Source organism: Alosa sapidissima, chromosome 13 (genome assembly GCF_018492685.1).
Source record: "Alosa sapidissima isolate fAloSap1 chromosome 13, fAloSap1.pri, whole genome shotgun sequence".
Classification (NCBI taxonomy): Eukaryota; Metazoa; Chordata; class Actinopteri; order Clupeiformes; family Clupeidae; genus Alosa; species Alosa sapidissima.
This window is the reverse complement of record NC_055969.1, coordinates 31,620,395-31,639,943: the sequence shown is the minus strand read 5'-3', so window position 1 is coordinate 31,639,943 and position 19,549 is coordinate 31,620,395. Positions and strand designations below refer to the sequence as shown.

At 43.4% G+C, this 19,549-nt stretch overlaps 1 protein-coding gene across 1 annotated transcript; it reads right to left on the bottom strand.

The window, feature by feature from the left end:
- Positions 1-1,982: 1,982 nt before the first annotated feature.
- Positions 1,983-18,898, bottom strand: LOC121680961. Its single transcript, XM_042060552.1, has 6 exons — positions 18,834-18,898; positions 18,389-18,715; positions 11,156-11,302; positions 10,885-10,946; positions 9,688-9,828; positions 1,983-2,034 (listed from the first exon to the last, which is right to left on the bottom strand). The coding sequence occupies exons 1-5, from the start codon at positions 18,862-18,864 to the stop codon at positions 9,697-9,699; spliced, it is 699 nt and encodes a 232-aa protein (XP_041916486.1). The 5' UTR covers positions 18,865-18,898; the 3' UTR covers positions 1,983-2,034; positions 9,688-9,696.
- Positions 18,899-19,549: the final 651 nt, after the last annotated feature.

Genomic DNA, 19,549 nt, shown 5'->3' with positions numbered 1-19,549 from the left:
TAAGCACATATGTGATTTGCTTGAAATCATGAAGTATGAGTTTATCATAGCTTACCTTCTAACAATAGCTTCATGATCTTTCCTCTTTGTTTTGTGTTTACATTGTGGCAGTAATAAAGACCCAGGTCATGCTCAGTGATGTTCTCGATCATCAAATCAACAGAATTAGAAGAGGTGTTCCTTTGCAGAGTGAAGCGAGGTGGGTTCCACTTGCTTTCCAGCTTGAGTGGTGGCTGATTCTCATGAGAACAATTTCTATGCCATTCTATTTCCCATTCATTCTCTACCTTAAAGTTACAGTACAGGGTGATGTTTTGTCCTTGTCTGACCTTCAGGTCCTCAGAAACTCCAGAGATTCTTTCCACACAGATGTAGATAATGCCTAAAAAGATGAGGAAAAATATCAACACTAACCAAACCAACATTGCAAAATATAGGGTGTGTAACATGTGTTACATGTTTTCACCGAAAGAGCTGAGCAATATAAAAAAAACACCATAACTTACACAGATGGAGAGTGATGCTTAAGATGGCCATTGCTGTGTCTGAGGGTACAGATTGCTGCAGGAGTCTTTGATGCGGATTTCCGCTGAACACATTTTTCCATTAAAGGACAGGTGCTCAGTGATTGGCCAAAACAAATGGAAAATGTGTGGTCTTTTTTTACACCTCGGAAGTGGGGTAAAGTTAAAAGGTAAAACGCTGCAGGCAAAACAACACTCTTGATGTGTTGTTTCAAACTCAGATGTATGTGTTATTGACAAGTATGCACATGGGGCAAGTGTGTGTGTGTGTGTTAATGTGTGCACTTTCTCAGGACCCTCTACCCAGCCCTGAGCCCTCCCCCTCTAGGAGTTAGTTTCTAGACGATGCAACTTTGTCATTGCCGTGAGCAATAACCTAATTTCTGTAGTGATCATTCTGCAAATAAAACAGTATTAAGCCTACATTTATAATAATTAATTTTTTCTATCAAACATTTTTCAATAAATGTAAGAGTAAAGAGCAGTACATATCTTTGCAGTGGTTAACGCCATCTGTTTGCTGGGTTCTCTTCTCCTAAAAAGTCTTCCAGTTAGAAATTGTTACGTCAGACACAGGAGGAGATCGGAGGCAGGTAAGTATTGTGAAGTTGAAGGTCTTTTAATTCTCTCCGCACATTCAAAACCAAGGAGATTTCAGTAAACAAAAACCAACACGCATTATCCTTGAATTCAATGAAAGCCTGTCTTTTGCCTGTCTATAGCCTTTTGCCCATCACCAGGTGTGAAATGTTAATGTTTGTAGAACAGCATGTGTCCAGGCCTCTGAAGGACTTTCCAGGAAAGGGGGTAGTTTTAATTAAAAGACAATAGAAGCTGACCAGATCTGATGAAGGCCTAATCCTCATCCTCCCTTTCTATTGCATATTCAAACTGGGTTGGACCTAGACGTCACTCCTTCTCTATGTGTGTAACTTTAAATATGGTAGACTGTTTCTGTATAGTCAGAGAATCTGGTGAAATCCATGATGGGGTGAAACAAACATGTACTTCTCCCCCTTGAGGGCCACTGGCCCCTCATTGAAAAGAATAAAGCCTGGATCCTGATCTTGCATCGTCCTGATTGAGTCTTAAGAGAAATATGGTAGTAAAAATATACTATCAGAACCAATTAGAAAACAGGGGAATTGGATCTGATTGATGATTGCTGTTGTGGTTGCTGTGATGAGGTGAGTAAGGGGTTTCGTGGAGTCGTGACGGTACCCCCCCCCAGCCACCATCTCCATGGACGAGGGTGCCCGGCGAGGTGGCCGACCACAGGGACGCGGCGCAGGTTGACTGGGGTGAGCACTATGGAATTCTTAGAGCAGGGCGGGGTCCAAAATGTCATGGCGACGAACCCAGGAGCGTTCTTCTGGCCCATACCCGTCCCAGTCAACCAGGTACTCGAGGCGACCTCCGTGGCGCCGGGATTTAAGAATCTGGCGGACAGCATAGATGGGACCCTCGTCCAGGAGGAGTGTCGATGGAGGAGGCACAGCAACCCCAGGATCTGTGGAGGACAAAGAGTCAGGTGAATAACATGGTTTCAACAGAGACACATGAAACACTGGGTGAATCTTATACTGAGGTGGGAGTTGGAGACGGTAAGTAACAGGGTTGATCTGGTGGGAGATTACGAAGGGGCCTATATATTTAGGTCTGAGTTTCTTGCAGGAGTGCCGCATCCGAAGGTCCCGTGTGGAGAGCCACACCTTCTGCCCCACGATGTAGACAGGGGCCTGTGTTCGGCGGGCGTCAGCACAGTGGCGGCGGTGAGAGTGTGGGCCCGAGCCCAGTAAGAGAGTGTGGGCCCGAGCCCTTTGCAGTTGACGGTGGGCTCGGGCCCACACTCTCTCACTCTCTCTGAACCACTGGTTGACTGCAGGGACTTCCGAGGATTCCCCTGACCATGGAGACATGGGCGTTTGATGGCCGAGCACACACTGGAATGGTGTCAATCCTGTGGAGGGTTGCCGGAGGGAATTCTGTGCATATTCTGCCCAGGGGAGGAATTGACTCCAGCTTGTGGGGTGGCGCTGGCAGTATGTGTGGAGACAGCGACATACCTCTTGTATTTTCTGCTCGGTTTGTCCGTTGGTCTGGGGATGGTAGCCGGATGACAAACTCACAGTCACCCCCAGTAGACGAAGGAAAGCACGCCAAAACCTGGATATGAACTGGGGGCCTCGATCCGAAACAATGTCCTCTGGCAATCCAAAGTCCTGGAAGACCTGAGTGAAGAGGGCTTCAGCTGTCTCCTGTGCTGTTGGGACTCTTTCATGGGGATCAATTTACATGCCTTTGAGAAGCAGTCTACCACCACAAGGATGCTTGTGTGGCCATTGGAGAAAGGCAGGTCAGTGGCATAATCTATGCCATGATGTGTCCAGGGTCTGTGTGGAATTGGCAGAGGAACTAGTTTCCCTGTCGGCAGGTGACGAGGGGTCTTTGCCATGGCGCAATCAGCACAGCTGCGAACAAACTGTTGGACATCTCTTGACATACCAGGCCACCAGTATCTGTCAGTGCGGGTCAGTGCAGCGCTTACGCCGGGATGTCCGGTGCCTGGTATGAAGTGTGCAGAGGTGAGGAGGGAAGGCCGGATAGTTTGCAGAACATAGGTCCGGTTGGCAGGAGTGTTTGGTTGGTACCAGGTCGGATACTGAGGCTTCACGGATTTCTTCATCCAGGGTCCACTGGATGGGGCTCACTACTGCACTGGGTGGCAGGATTTTCTCTGGTTCTTTTGGTGCATTTGCTGGAGAGTGAACACGGGAAAGAGCGTCTGCACGACCATTGAGAGTGCCGGGGCGATATCGGATGGTGAATTGGAATCTAGTGAAGAAGAGAGCCCATCTGGCCTGGCGGGGGTTTAACCTCTTGGCTTCACATAGGTATTGCAGGTTTTTGTGATCGGTGAGCACAGTGAAGGGGAACTTTGCTCCTTCGAGCCAGTGGCGCCACTCCTCCAGTGCCAGCTTGATGGCCAAGAGTTCTCCATTTCCGATATCGTAATTGCTCTCAGCAGGACTCATCTTCTTTGAAAAGAATGCACAGGGATGGAGACGGGGCGGCTCACCATGTGGTTGTGATAGGACGGCTCCCATCCCAGTAGTTGAGGCATCCACTTCTACTGTGAATGGAAGTTCCGGATCTGGGTGGCACAGCAGAGGAGCGGTTGTGAAGGCATTCTGGAGATGGAGGAAGGCGTGTGTAGCGGCGGGGTTCCATATCAGGCGTTTGGGCTTGTTGCGTAAGAGGGAAGTGAGCGGAGTAGCTAGTTGGCTGAAGTTGTGAATGAACAGTCTGTAGAAGTTGGCGAATCCAAGGAATCTCTGGAGCTGCTTGATTGTTTCCGGTTGAGGCCAGGATTGGACCGCTCGGACCTTGTCTTTATCCATGCTTACTCCCTGGGAGTGGATGTTGTAGCCTAAGAACTGGGTGGTGTACACGATCACAAATTTGTGGAGGAAATCTCTGAATATTTCATTCATGAAACCTTAGAACACGGATGGCGGATTGGCTAGGCCATATGGCATTACCTTGTACTCGTAGTGGCCAGTGGGTGTAACAAATGCCGTTTTCCACTCGTCTCCCTTTCGGATGCGCACTAGGTTATAGGCACTCCTGAGATCTAATTTGGAGAAGATTGTGGATCCTTGGAGGGACTCCAAGGCAGCCGGCACCAAGGGTAGAGGATAGCGGAACTTGACGGTGGCCTTGTTCAGGATTCTGTAGTCCACACAGGGCCGTAGACCTCCATCCTTTTTTGAAATTAAAAAGAATGCCGAGGCAGCTGGGGACTTTGAAGGTTGAATGTAGCCTTGGCGCAGTGACTCCTCGATGTAGGTTTCCATGGCTGCCTGCTCTGGGAGAGAGAGTGGGTAGATTTTTCCGTTTGGCAGGGGTTGTCTGGGGATAAGATCTATTGCACAGTCCCAGGGACGATGTGGGGGAGCGCAGTGGCACGTTGTGGGCTGAACACATCTTGGAATCCAGAGTAGTGAGAGGGGATCTGGACTTGGTGGTTTTGATTTGGGCTTTCCACTGACATTGCACATAGAGGGACTACTCTAGTGAGAGGGAGCTGCGGAAAGCAGCGGTCTTGGCAGGCTTCACCCCAGCGCAGGATCTCACCGGAGGCCTAGGACACTATGGGGGCATGTACAATCAGCCATGGTCTCCCTAACACTAGATCAATCTGGGATTCCTCTAGGACATGAAAGCAGATGTCTTTGACATGCAAGGCCCCTAGCCTAAGTTGGAGGGAGGATGTCTGTGAGGTCACTTGCCTGGTAGAGAGAGGTTTTCCCATTACTGATTGCACGGTGAAGGAGGTGGAGCATTGGACCCAAGGGATCTGGAGCTGGTTGCAGAGTGCGCCGGAGATGAAGTTCCCCGCTGAGCCAGAATCGAGGAGGGCACGAACAAGGTGGGTTAAGTCGGACATGCAAAGCTGGGCAGAGATCATCAACGGCTTTAAATGAATGCCAGGAGAAGAGACTGCGCTCACCATGGGTCTTGGAGGTCTAGTTGGACAGCGTGAGATCATGTGACCCTTCTCTCCACAGTAGAGGCAGAGCTGGTTCTCCATGCGCCGGCGTCTCTCTGTGGGGGACAGTTGAATGGTATCCACCTCCATGGCTTCTTCTGATTGCTCCGGGCTGTTCACGGACGGCGCAATGGCGATGGCGGACCTTCCAGGACCCAGAAAGCAGCTCTCTCTCTTATGGGAGACTCGAATTGCGGGTTGGATGAACCGCTCAATACCAATGGTGTCATCTTACGCAGCCAGATGGAGGCGCAGGGATGGATTCAGGCCTTGTCGGAACACTGTGATGAGGGCCACTTCGTTCCATCCGCTTGCTGCGGCCAGTGTTCTGAACTGCAGGGCATACTCAGTAATGGGCTGTCTTCCCTGTCGAAGGGTGTACAGTCGGGCCTGCAGGGACGAATCACCATCAGGAAGACTGAAGACTTCTTTGAAGTGGTCCATGAAGCGCTGAGCGGTAGTGGTAACTGGGCCTGGGGTATTCCAGATGGTCTCGGCCCACTGAAGTGCTGAAGTGGGAGATGATGTAGGCTATCTTGGACTTCTCGGTGGGATACCGAGCTGGCTGCATCTCAAACATCAGTGAACATTGGAGAAGAAATCCCTTACAGCTTTCTGGAGACCCGGAGTAGGTCGCTGGGTTGGCAACCGGAGCAGCATGGATGAGCTGAGGAAACTGTGGTGCGGGATTGGGAGTTTGCGCTGGAGCGTTGACCGGAACAGGAGCTGGAGCGAGAGCGGGAACTGGCACAGGAACCTCCATTGGCACAGGGACTGAATTCTGCCTTCAGAATTCTTCCCCCAACTCCTGGAAGGCATTTGCTTGCTGGGTTGTTGAAGGCTCCATGCCTGGTCTGGTCTAAGTCACCTTCTCATGCATATTTAAGTGATGTGTTGTTATTGTAATTAATAGGGTAAAATGTGCAGAGTGTGTTGGAACAGTGGTAATATCAGCACCCGTCAAGCTGTCTACTCGGGTTCAGTGCCCAAACCTGTTATTGTGAGACTTTCAATTCAGATAAAAAGCGTGTACTAAATACCAGTCAATTGTAACTTTAATTATATGTCTGAATACAGTTATTATATCTACATCAACACAGCACGCGTTGGCTGTCTTTATGCGACCTTCCATTTATTCATGCAGCAAATGGTCTTCTACAGCTTTGATATGTCCACTCACTGGGTACTGAACCACTGATATTGGTAATTCAGTAGTCACAGGCACATTGACTTTGCTTGCCGGAGCAGTATTTCACAAATACACTTGGTATGACTTAATGTGACTTCTGACAAAAACAAAAACTCTTTTACTTTATTTAAAGTGATTACAAAACATATTTTGGTTTATTTTGAGAGCACCTTATACCACTGGCAAAATAAATAAATAAATAAAATATAGCTGCAAGCACCAATTTGGTTGCCTAGCAGTACACTAGCAGGAATGGCGTTGCCATGGCATGAGCAAGCACTCACAGCAACTTTCATGACAATTGGATAAAGAATGGCTGAGATATCAGCTCATTTACTTTATTACAGCGCACCTAGAGGCCAAATTACGCCAACTTTGTGTGTATTTTCACAATCAATGTACCAAGTCCCTGTACCAAGTTTGACTTTAGTACATCAAAGTGTTGCTGAGATATGAGCTCACTTTCTTTATAACAGTGCTCCTAGAGGCCAAATTACACCACTTTACTCGTGCAACCTCATAAACAACTACAAAGTCACTGTACCAAATTCGGACTTCGGACATCAAAGTGTTGCTGAGATATTAGCTCACTTCCTGCTTTGCAGCGCCCCAAGAGGCCAAATGATGTTAATTTCTTGGTATGTCCTCACAATCAGTTACCAGGTCCCTGTACCAAATTTGGACTACATACATCAAAGCGTTGCTGAGATATGAGCTCACTTCCTGTTTGGCGGCTTCGCCGATTCCAAATATACCTCAATGTTCAAAATCTGGCCTACGGTTCAAACGTTAAGCGTATGGATGTAATGCCAGGTCCCAGCCGTGGCGCAACTGGCTGGGGCACCTGCACCGTACGCGGTGACCCGGGTTCGATTCCCGCCCCGTGGTCCTTTCCGGATCCCACCCCAACTCTCTCTCCCACTCACTTCCTGTCATTCTCTACTATCCTGTGAAATAAAGGCATAAAAGGCCAAAAAATATACTTAAAATAAAAAATAAAAAAAATAATAAAAAAATGGATGTAATGCCAAATTTGACCCATTGGTGGCGCTAGAACACTTGAGGGGCACACATGAAACTTGGTGAAATGAATCATGGGACTGTCCCCAATCAGTGTGCCAAATTTTATAACTTTTCACAAAGGTTCTATGGGCTGCCATAGACTCCCATGGCAGAAGAAAGTATAAGAATACAGTAGAAACACAATGGGGTCCTGCACCTTCGGTGCTAGGCCCCCCCAATAATAACTCCGGAAATCAAGCCCAGCTTAATCAGGGCAAAAGGCAGTGACACTTCTGCTGCTCCACCACACAAATGCTAGGCTGTTCACACTAACCTATTAAGTCAAAAGCAAGAGGGTAACATCAGGGATCAAACCACAAGCTTCCAATATGTCAGATTGTAGCCGGTTTTAACCACTGAAACATTGGTCATCTAGCCTAGGCCTATTTACCAGAGGAAATAGTCTGTTTCAATACAATATACTCAAAACACAAGCCAAAACACATGCCTATTAGAATAAACCAAAGTAGCAAGAAAGAGTCCAGTAGTAAGAGTATACATTTTCCTCTTCAGTTTCTTTTCATTGCTAAACACTGTGCAACAGGAAAAACAATATCTTTGTGAGCTTTCCTTAGAGTATGACACCATCAACAAATGTCTGTGTGTGTCTATGCCTGTGTTCTTTGTGTGTCGTACCATTTTATAACTTTACTTTGGTGAGTAGTTCTGGCTAAATGTTGTGAAGGCATCCATCCTCATACATGTAATTGTGTTTACCACTAGCCACTGCACCATCAAACAGCTAATAGTAAAGGCCCTGGAGGCCTAGTGTTTTGCCTCACAAACAAAGCTGTGAATGTGGCCACAGACAGGAAGTAAAGTAAACACCCAGATTATTGTTGAGCGCTCAAGGGGACTGCAACAACACGACACTTGAGGAGAGAACCAAAACACTGACTCCTTTATCACAAATGCAGAACAAGTTGTGAGCCATGAGTTGAGTTCCAATGAAGCTTTCATTTGTTTTGTACAAAATATATATTAAAATACAACCATATTTCTAAGTACATTTCAACATCAACATCTCACTTTTTCAACATCCCCTACTGGAAACCCTTCGCTCAACACCACCACCTACAGGCCGATGGGTGTACAGTCACTAAATGTAAACATACAAATTAATTTATTGTATGGCCCCACATGAACGGAATTCCAACATTGCCACATGAAACATGGCATGTATCCCGGGAACAAAACGCTTATTTTCCCTAAAAGTCTTGTGGGGCTACATATGCCCACCAAGTTCCTTGTGCCACAGTGTTTGGGTGTCTTGGGTATCATTGACCAAAAAGTTAGCACTAGCGGCAGTCATGATAAGGGTTTCCCCAGAAATTCCTAGCTCAGATAAGAGAGGAAAATTTCATGTTTCACTGTGTCAAAAAACTAATGACTGAGCAGAGGATTTACACACCCATTTAGTGTTAAGTGATTGATTAACGAGTGTCAGGAAATGTCTTACATAAGAAGGATGCAGGTGTCAGAATATAAAGGTGAAAGACTGTGATCTGTGATCACACGTTGAGGTGTGGGTGGAAAAGCCTTCAAACTCCTCTGACTCAAACTGGTAATGTGAAGGGGGGTGGTGATCAGAGGAATGGTTTGTGTCTTTGTTCAGATTTGCCCAGTGGTCATTTCAAAGTCCCTTAAAATTTCCATTGTCTGCTTTTATTTGACAAACAATCTGTCTAGCCATATGCTACTGTACTATTCGGATATTACTATACGGATTCCTGCTGTCCTCATGCATCTGACATATGGGTTGGAGATGTTACCCACTGATAATATGCCTTGTCCAAACCACTCTACAGAGGTTACCATCAAAGGAGTGCCACTGGAGTCATAGCACACCACTCTACAGAGGTTACCATCAAAGGAGTGCCACTGGAGTCAGTGTACCACTTGTGACCAGTATGCAGGTTTGAGTCTGACCTGAGGTCAGTTCCTGAACCCACCTCCCATCTCTCTCCCCCTCATTTCCTGTGTACTCTTCACTGTGCACTTCTCACTCAAAACAGCACAAAAGCTGGTTAGCAAAAGCTATTTATTTTAGACAATAAATTGTCTCCCAGTCAAAAGGACTTGACAGAGCTGTACAGTTTAAAGTACACTTCCATACAAATAACAACATACTGATATGCTGTTGTGCAATGCCTCAGTATTAATATAAATCACATTAGGCTGAATTCACATAATATATTTTTCTGATTTAAAATAGTCAAAGCCTTTCTTTGTGCACTGTATACATACAGTTTATATTTCTTTTGTATTATGACACACATTTCGTGGAAAGTTACAGAAATGAGACAGTTCCACCGATATGCCCCCCCATAAAGTAATGTCTCTAATGGCCTTTCACTTACTCATCATTGCTACCGTAACTCTGTGCCAGTTCTGATGTCTGAGTAGGTGCTAAGGTCATTGTTTTGCCGTGTCTTTTTCTTGGGTCTTGGTTTGTGTCCTCCAGGAGGAAAGTCCAGTGAAGCATAGCACAGGTCCCCATCCTTACAGATGCAGAAAAACACACAGCACAGATTAGTTATTATAGCAAGGATGCCGATGCAACATTGTTTAATGTCAATTTCTCTGCTTCTTTCCTCAGTAAACATAACAAAACATTTGTATAAATACACAGTGTTGAATACATTAGTTCACAGATTAACATGGAACTGACTTGTACTTGTTAGATATCACTCAATGCATGTTTCACACGGTGGAGAAGTCAGAAAGACCTCTTCAGCGCTATAATATATATTTCCGGACTATAAGTCACACTTTTCTTAGTCTAGTTTGGCTGGTCCTGCGATTTAGTAGTCATAGTCAGGTGCGACTTATATATCAAAATATATATATAATTTAACTGGTTTTTAAATGTTAATACATACTTACTGTCATGAACCAACGAGTAAACATTACCGTCTACAGCCGCGAGAGGGCGCTCTAGGCTTGTGGAATAGAGATATTCTAAAACGCTCACCTCAACTTCACCGCCATTCACTCCTTCTTCTTTCTCGTTCTTTAAAACGAGCATCTTTTTTTCTCTCTTGCTCTCAGAGGTAGCCTTCCGAGCATTTGCTCTGCTGCCGGCTTGTGCCTCCACATCGCCCAAAATGCTTGATTGCATTGCATTCTCCACATTTCTAGCTACATTTTCATGTACCACATCAGCATCAGCGTTCAGTGAATATTTTGTAAATTGCTTAACAATTACCGTCGGGCCCTCCTCATTGGCCGCCTTTGTTATTGCCCGGCTGGCCTCAGCTTCACTCTCATTCACTCCATCGTCTTCATTAACATTCCCGCTAGAATTCTCAATCTTTTTGGCCTCTATGTGTCCAGTTACATAGTCTCTGTCCGTTCTTGGTCTTGGACTTTATTAAATACATTTGTAAATAAATGCAACTTATAGTCCAGTGCGACTAATATATGTTTTTTTACCCTTCATGACACATTTTTGACTGATGTGACTTATACTCCGGAGCGACTTATAGTCCAGAAAATACGGTAATACATAATTTCTGTATCTATTAAGGTAATTCAATGTTCTCAGAAAGTATCACCTGTTTTCTACTTCTGTCTTTCCTGTTGGTGGTGCTTGGGTAGAACTCCATCTTCTTTGGTTCTGTTAATGAAAGAAATATGGAAAATATAATCAATTCAAAGTCTTCATTGCAAACTAAAGTAAAATATAATATATTTGTAATAAATAACATAGATAGATGTAAAGAATGGACTGACACAAGGGCAAGGAGCTTTACCACTTTTGAGGAAGAAAGGAAATGTAAAAGAATGCATGCAAGCTGACGACATTGTGGACATGAGAGGTTTCACCTTTGTTGTGGAAGAAGTAGTATGTGCAGATGGAGGAGATGAGGGCAGAAATGAGTGAACACACTGGACACAGAACGATTAGCAGCATCCAGCACTGACCACAGTCAGGAGAAGGAGGGCAAGAGGGCTGAGGACTGGGTGGGGGCTCTAAAGGTGGACACACACACACACACACACACACACGCTTGTGAGCATACACACAAAACTCTGTAGATGTTGTTCAGCTCTTTGGTAGCGGAGGTTTCCCCTCTCCTTCTGCTTTATTGTTCTCTCTCTCTCTCCCTCCTCTCTCTGTCCTCCTGTGAGCTGTACTAACTTACATGATACAATGCAATACAAAGATTTCATAATCACAGAAGTGGTTTGCTTGAAATCAATAAGTATATGTTTATCATAGCTTACCTTCTAACAATATCTTTACGATCTTGCTTTCTTGATTTGTGTTTGCATTGCGGCAGTAATAAAGACCCAGGTCATGCTCAGTGATGTTCTCGATCATCAAATCAACAGAATTAGAAGAGGTGTTCCACAGGAGAGTGAAACGAGGTGGGATCCACTTGCCTTCTAGTGTGAGTGGTGGCTGATTCACATGAGAACAGTTTCTGCGCCATCCTATTTCAAATTTATTCTCTACCTTAAACTCACAGTACAGGGTGATGTTTTGTCCTTGTCTGACTCTCAGGTTCTCAATAACTCCAGAGATTCTTTCCACACAGATGTAGATCATATCTACAAAGATGAGGAAAAGTATTAACACTAACCAAACCAACAGCATAACCGTCACATATGGGGTGTTACGTGCTTTCACTGAAAGAGCTGAACAATATAAAAAATACCATAACTTACACAGATGGAGAGTGATGCTTAAGATGTCCATCGCTGTGACTGAGGGTACAGATTGCTGCAAGAGTCTTTGATGCGGATTTCCGCTGAACACTTGAAACACTTTTCCATTAAAGGACAGGTGTTCAGTGATTGGTTCAAACAAATGGAAAATGTGTGGTCTTTTTTTACACCTCGGAAGTGAGGTAAAGGTAAAAAATAAAATGCAGCAGGCAAAACAACAACACAGATGGGGGTCTTAGTAAAGTATGCACATGGTGCGTGTGTGTGTGTGTGTGTGTATGTGTTGTTAATGTGTGCACTTTCTCAAGACCCTCTACCCAGCCCTGAGCCCTCCTCCTCCAGAGGTTATGGTCTTGAGGTCCAGAGGTTATGGTCTTGATGTGTTGTTTCAAACTCAGATGGGGGTCTTAGTAAAGTATGCACATGGTGCATGTGTGTATGTGTGTGTGTGTGTGTGTGTGTATGTGTTGTTAATGTGTGCACTTTCTCAAGACCCTCTACCCAGCCCTGAGCCCTCCTCCTCCAGAGGTTAGTTTCTACAAATGCTACTGTACAGTAGTTGTTGCTGAACCACTGTGGCACGATCCAACTTTGTAATTTTTATGACTTACTGTGACTGCAGACAAAACAAAAACTAAAACTTTTCACTAATCAAATATATATTGGTTTATTTTTCAGAGCACCCAAAACCACTATTAACTAACTATAAATAAATAGCTAACACAGCACTACACTGTGGGCATGTACATGGGGGCTCAGGGACATGAGCCCAGAGTGACCTGCTGTAGCTGCCTGGCTGCATTAGCTGCTGGCTGTAGCAACTCGAGCAGGTAAAGCCGATTGTTTTCAGGTTTTTTTTTTTCGTACTGACAGTAATCGGTGACCTCAAGAAACGGAGATCTATGTGAAAACTCTCGGATTTCTCAGTGCAAAAGACGGTGACACTTCCACTGCTCCACCAGACAAACTATTCTAAGTGCTAGGCTGTTCACATCAAACAACCTAGACCTATTTAAAGTCAAAAGCAGGTGGGCAATATCAAGGATCGAACCACGAGCTTCAGAACAATATGGCAGATTGTAGTGTGCTTTAACCATTGAACCATAGGTCATCTACGGTAGGCCTACTTACCAGAGGAAATAGTCTGTGTCAATACAATGTAGGCTACTCAAAACACATGCCAAAACACATACCTAACAAAAGTAGCAAGAAAGAGTCCATTAAGGGTATCAATTTTCTTCTTCAATTTATTTTCATGAAGAACTCCAACAGCATAATAGGTTAAACACTGTGCAACAGGAAAAACAATAACTTTAGCCTATGTCACCGTGACCAATGTGTGTCTGTGCTCTGGGGGCTGTATTTTGGGCATGGCGTAATACTCGTTATTCACACGCGGAAAGTTTAATTCGGTATTTTGCACGTTTATTTTTTAAGCATTGCGCCCAGGGGTGGGGCCTAGCGCGTTGTCTAAAAATCGCTATCATACACCACCTAAACCTGGTCAGAAGTCAATGGCGAGTTGTTCATATGCTATTTTTAAGAATGTCAACAGTCATATTGGCAGGTGCACGCACCATCCTTCTATCATTCATGAACGCACACCAGCGCACGTCCATGCAAAGCATTACAAATTGCACGATTACAATGGGAAACATAATTAGATAAAGATATTACGAAATACTGTACATCTCATGATGAGTAGTTATTCACCATCATTTGAAAATTGGTAATGACTATTAGAGTGATTAGGGGAGAGGCGAGAGACACGTATGGAGCACAGCTGAAGATGCACTGTCACGAGATATAAGCAACTCCTCTGCAGGATAAATGTTGTTTTATTCAGTCATTTGAGCAACATTAGGGTAAGTGTTGCTTTTTCCAGCCTATGTTTTCGATGGTAACCCATTGTCAGTCAATAGTGAAAGTAACGGCATATAACTGTCTTGTCGTTGACTGACTCCTTGGTCAAGTTAGTTTCACTTTGCCAATGAGTTCAAATAATAGACGAGTGCAAATGCGTCAAGGCTATGCTAGGTTTTAGTAAAGCATGGTTTAAGAATGACTATTCCATAGGGTCTCGCAAGCAGCCTCCTTCAAATGCGCCGTTGAATGCCAAAATACCGATGCATTTATTTGACATATCGCGCGTTGCGCCGTTAAAGGGAATGACAGATGTCATTCTCATTGGTTTAAAATGATGTTACGCCCCAAACACACCCATATGACTGATTAAAAGACCTAGGAACACCTTGTTACGCCATGCGCTCCACTTTTGATAACGAAACCCCTCCCAATATGAACTGGACATCCTACTAAATTTGAATAGACTTTTGACGAGTGACGATGCACTTTAGAATGTCATGATAGGGCCCTGGGTGTTTCTTCCAAATGCCATTTTGTTTCTATTTCTAGCAAAATTTTGGGAAGGCATCCATCCTCATACATGTACTGTAATAGTGTTTACCACAGGCCACTGCACCATCAAACAGCTAATAGTAAAGGCCCTGGAGGTCGACAGTGTTTAGCCTCAGAACCAAACTGAATGTGGCCACAGACAGGAAGTGAAGCAGTGAGTGCTGTGGTGCTGTCGTGGTGGTTCAGCCCCTTAAACACAAAGTAAACACCCAGATTATTGTTGAGACCTCAAGGAGACTGCAACAACACGACACTTGAGGAAAGATCCAAAACACTGACTCCTTTATCACAAATGCAGAACAAGTTGTGAGTCATGGGTTTGAGTTCCAATGAAGCGGGAAGATTTTTCTTTTTGTGCAAAATGTGGATATTTTATCGCCCCCTTGTGGCCAACTTGTGTCCTATTTCATACAAGCAGCTGAATTTGATTGACTGTTGGCAGCCATTTTTAAAAAAGCAAGTACCTTGGCACCTCAGGAGATGTGATAGTCTAAAATATATAAGCAAAGTCTTTTTAGGCAAGTCCCTCCACATATTGCAAATCGCAACGCATTTTGGGCACTTATTGGGCATTTATTTTGGGCAGAACTGCATGAATGCAAGGCTTCACTGCACCAACCTTGCTCCAGTGGCGAGATCACAAAACATGATTGGCACGATGTATTCACAACATTTTTTTTATTATTATGATCTTTACCTTTTAAACTATTCTTTCACTATTACACTTTTGTCATTACTGTTTGCTTTTGTTTATGTAAAGCACATTGAATGACCTCTGTATATGAATTGCGCTATATAAATAAACTTTACTTGACTTGAACATACCACATTATTGGCACGATGTATTCACATGTCAACTTTTGGCCGTGGAAGGGCCAAAGGGCGGGATATGTGTAGACAACTGCCATATTGACGTTACTAACCCCATGCATTTCTATTAAGGATTTTTTGAGTGTCTCCTCATTAAAAATCAAGTTCCTTTAAGCTTTTTGCCTGCATTTAACATCATCCACTTACAGTACAAGGGCACTGTTCCCACAAACTTTGGCCCGTCATCGAAAGCTTGACCTCTTTTGAAAGCTCAGACCCTGTAGAATTCTCGGAAACGTAAATTGTAGAGATATATGTTACTGGCTGAAATAAATTCCTGCTCCTGTTATGGGATGAAATCTTGTTTATTTTGAGTGCAAAACTGGATAGGATACTAAAATTGAAGTGGATGAGCAGTATTTGCTGAAATAGACCACATGGACAAGACACAGTTATGCATTAAGGAATATAGAATTATCATGGCTATATGTTAAGTAAGGGATAATGTATAGAACGCCGGTCATTATTGGGAAAATAAGTCTCGACAGGGCGAACCGGACCCCAACACGCAGCGGAGGGGGCTTGTTCCGTCCTGAAGGGACTTATTTTCCTAATAATCACCGGCGTTCTATACGTTATACCGCTTATTACACGGCTACTTGGCAAAACGAAACAATAAACTCCCCACGATATGAGGATTTAGCCTACATAGCCTATTTGTTACGTTCATCGTGGTTTTTGCTGAGAAACAAATAGTTCGCAACAACACACGCTGAACTTGAATCAAACATTCTTTAGAACACAGAACATCTGATCAACAGTCTGCTTTTCACTTTTGAATGAAGTTGAATGAAGACCTGAATTAGAAGCACATACTCCGTTGCCATTGACAGCGGTCATTATTTTTTTCAGAGGTCCTCTAGTCGAAAATAATGACCGCTAGAACTTGAGCCCTGTAATAAAACCTCATATAAGGTTCTATGATAAAATATTTGACACATTCCACTATGATATTTCATGTGAACGATAATAGGACAAATAGATAGCCAATGCACACATGGAGACATACAGTACTTCAGAAGGGAATACTTTACACAGGATACATTCATGAAAGGACAGTTTGAAACAGATAACTCAGTTCTTTAACTCTCTTACAAATATTAAAAAATATGCCTTTTAATTGTGCATGTAATCATAATCAAACTGCAGTTGGTTTGTTTTCATTAAGCAGCCAAAATGAAAATGTATTATATTTTCTTTCAAATGCAAGCTCTTCATTCATTGTTTTGAAGTTTCCCATTGTTCTTCCTTGGACCGTTGAACTGAAAATGAAATACATGATCTGACAAATTTACCCCATCTGGCCTAATTGGACCATTCTGTCAACATTCCAGACTGCCATCAATAATAACCAAAGCTTTCAGCAAGCACACTTAATAACCAACGCTTTCAGCAAGAGTTCATACAAATCAGAAACAAGGCTGAAGTGGCTGATTGGTCATTAATGCTTTTAAACCAAATATTTTTTAAAACATCATCCGTAACGTTAGAAACATCTTACACAAGTGAAAAAGTAAGCCTAGGATATGTTTAGATATTGCTATCAGTCTTGTACATCAGAGATGAGAATGATGCACTTTTCATAACTTTTATGTAGGCTTGAAATAGGCAGGCTATAAAGAGCTAAGGGAAAGTCAGTCCATCTTTAAGGCAACTTAATGCAGATTACAATGCACAGTAGACAGTTCACTGCAGAACAAAAATATGTACACATAGGGCCTATGTAGGTTCCAACCTTGAAGAGATTAAAGTAAAATTAAAAAACCAGTACATGCAGATACAAAATGAACATCTTATTATGTTATCCCTAATAGTAACATTAGATCTTAATCAGGCACTGATTGAGTGTCCAGCAGCACGACTCTGCATCCACAGGACCGCGTTACTCCATGTTCCTGTAGATGACCACTGTGGTTGTGGTGTCCTCAATGCCCATTACAGTCTGATAGGTCTTCCTATTCATGGATTCTTTTCATAAGATGTAGGAGTTAAAAAAGAAAAGAGTATTCATAACAGATCAGCTTAATTCAATAGAGAGTGTGGGGTTGAATGATGTATGTTAAAGAGACTTTACCTTTTTCACGGCTGAAGCAGTACACACAGGTGGAGGAGATGAGGCAGAGAAAAACACAAACAGGACACAGACTGACCAGCAGTATCCAGCACTGATCATGATCTGGAGGAGGACCAGTGGGCTGGGGAGTGGGGAGGAGGTCTAGAGAAAACACAGTGTTATCAACCAAAACTAAAAACAAAACTGATTCACAGTGATCTTGCTTACCTTGAAATATTTTATATATATATATATATATATATATATACATACACATTTACTTAGAAATGTCCATTCCAGTCCATTATAGGCAGAATACCAGATGAGATCAATTGCATTGTTTTTAGAGCAGCAGTTTTCAGATTACATTGTGTGCTTACATAATTGCAAAAGGGTCCTCCAATGTTTTCTCAGTTAGCCTTCTAAAATGATATATTATTAGTAAACAGAATGTGCCTTTGGAACATTGAATGATTGCTGATAATGGGCTATGTATATAGTATAAGTATATATACTCTTTTGATCCCTTGAGGGAAATTTGGTCTCTGCATTTAACCCAATCCGTGAATTAGTGAAACACACTCAGCATACAGTCAACACACAGTGAGGTGAAGCACACACTAATCCCGGCGCAGTGAGCTGCCTGCAACAACAGCAGTGCTCATGGAGCAGTGAGGGGTTAGGTGCCTTGCTCAAAGTCACTTCAGATATGTAGATATTGCATTAAAGATCAGCCATTTCAATCTACACAAAACTCTGTAGATGTTGTTCAGCTCTTTGGTAGCGGAGGTTTCCCCTCTCCTCCTGCTTTATTGTTCTCTCTCTCTCTCCCTCCTCTCTCTGTCCTCCTGTGATCTGTACTAACTTACATGATACAATGCAATACAAAGCTTCACTGGTTAATCTCGGTATAACATAACTGGAAACATCCTACCTATAAATGAATAGGCTCATTTCTGATATGAAAAGATAGACTAATTCACAGATTTCATAATCACAAAAGTGGTTTGCTTGAAATGAATAAGTATACGTTTATCATAGCTTACCTTCTAACAATATCTTTACGATCTTTCTTTCTTGATTTGTGTTTGCATTGCGGCAGTAATAAAGACCCAGGTCATGCTCAGTGATGTTCTCGATCATCAAATCAACAGAATTAGAAGAGGTGTTCCACAGGAGAGTGAAGCGAGGTGGGATCCACTTGCCTTCTAGTGTGAGTGGTGGCTGATTCACATGAGAACAGTTTCTGCGCCATCCTATTTCAAATGTATTCTCTACCTTAAACTCACAGTACAGGGTGATGTTTTGTCCTTGTCTGACTCTCAGGTTCTCAATAACTCCAGAGATTCTTTCCACACAGATGTAGATCATATCTACAAAGATGAGGAAAAGTATTAACACTAACCAAACCAACAGCATAACCGTCACATATGGGGTGTTGCGTGTTTTCACTGAAAGAGCTGAACAATATAAAAAAACACCATAACTTACACAGATGGAGAGTGATGCTTAAGATGTCCATCGCTGTGACTGAGGGTACAGATTGCTGCAGGAGTCTTTGATGCGGATTTCCGCTGAACACTTGAAACACTTTTCCATTAAAGGACAGGTGTTCAGTGATTGGTTCAAACAAATGGAAAATGTGTGGTCTTTTTTTACACCTCGGAAGTGAGGTAAAGGTAAAATGCAGCAGGCAAAACAACACTCTTGATGTGTTGTTTCAAACTCAGATGGGGGTCTTAGTGAAGTATGCACGTGGTGCGTGTGTGTATGTGTGTGTGTGTGTGTATGTGTTGTTAATGTGTGCACTTTCTCAAGACCCTCTACCCAGCCCTGAGCCCTCCTCCTCCAGAGGTTAGTTTCTACAAATGCTACTGTACAGTAGTTGTTGCTGAACCACTGTGGCACGATCCAACTTTGTAATTTTTATGACTTACTGTGACTGCAGACAAAACAAAAACTAAAACTTTTCACTAATCAAATATATATTGGTTTATTTTTCAGAGCACCCAAAACCACTATTAACTAACTATAAATAAATAGCTAACACAGCAGCTACAGCACTACACTGTGGGTATGTACATGGGGGCTCAGGGACATGAGCCCAGAGTGACCTGCTGTAGCTGCCTGGCTGCATTAGCTGCTGGCTGTAGCAACTCGAGCATGTAAAGCCGATTGTTTTCAGGTTTTTTTTTCCGTACTGACAG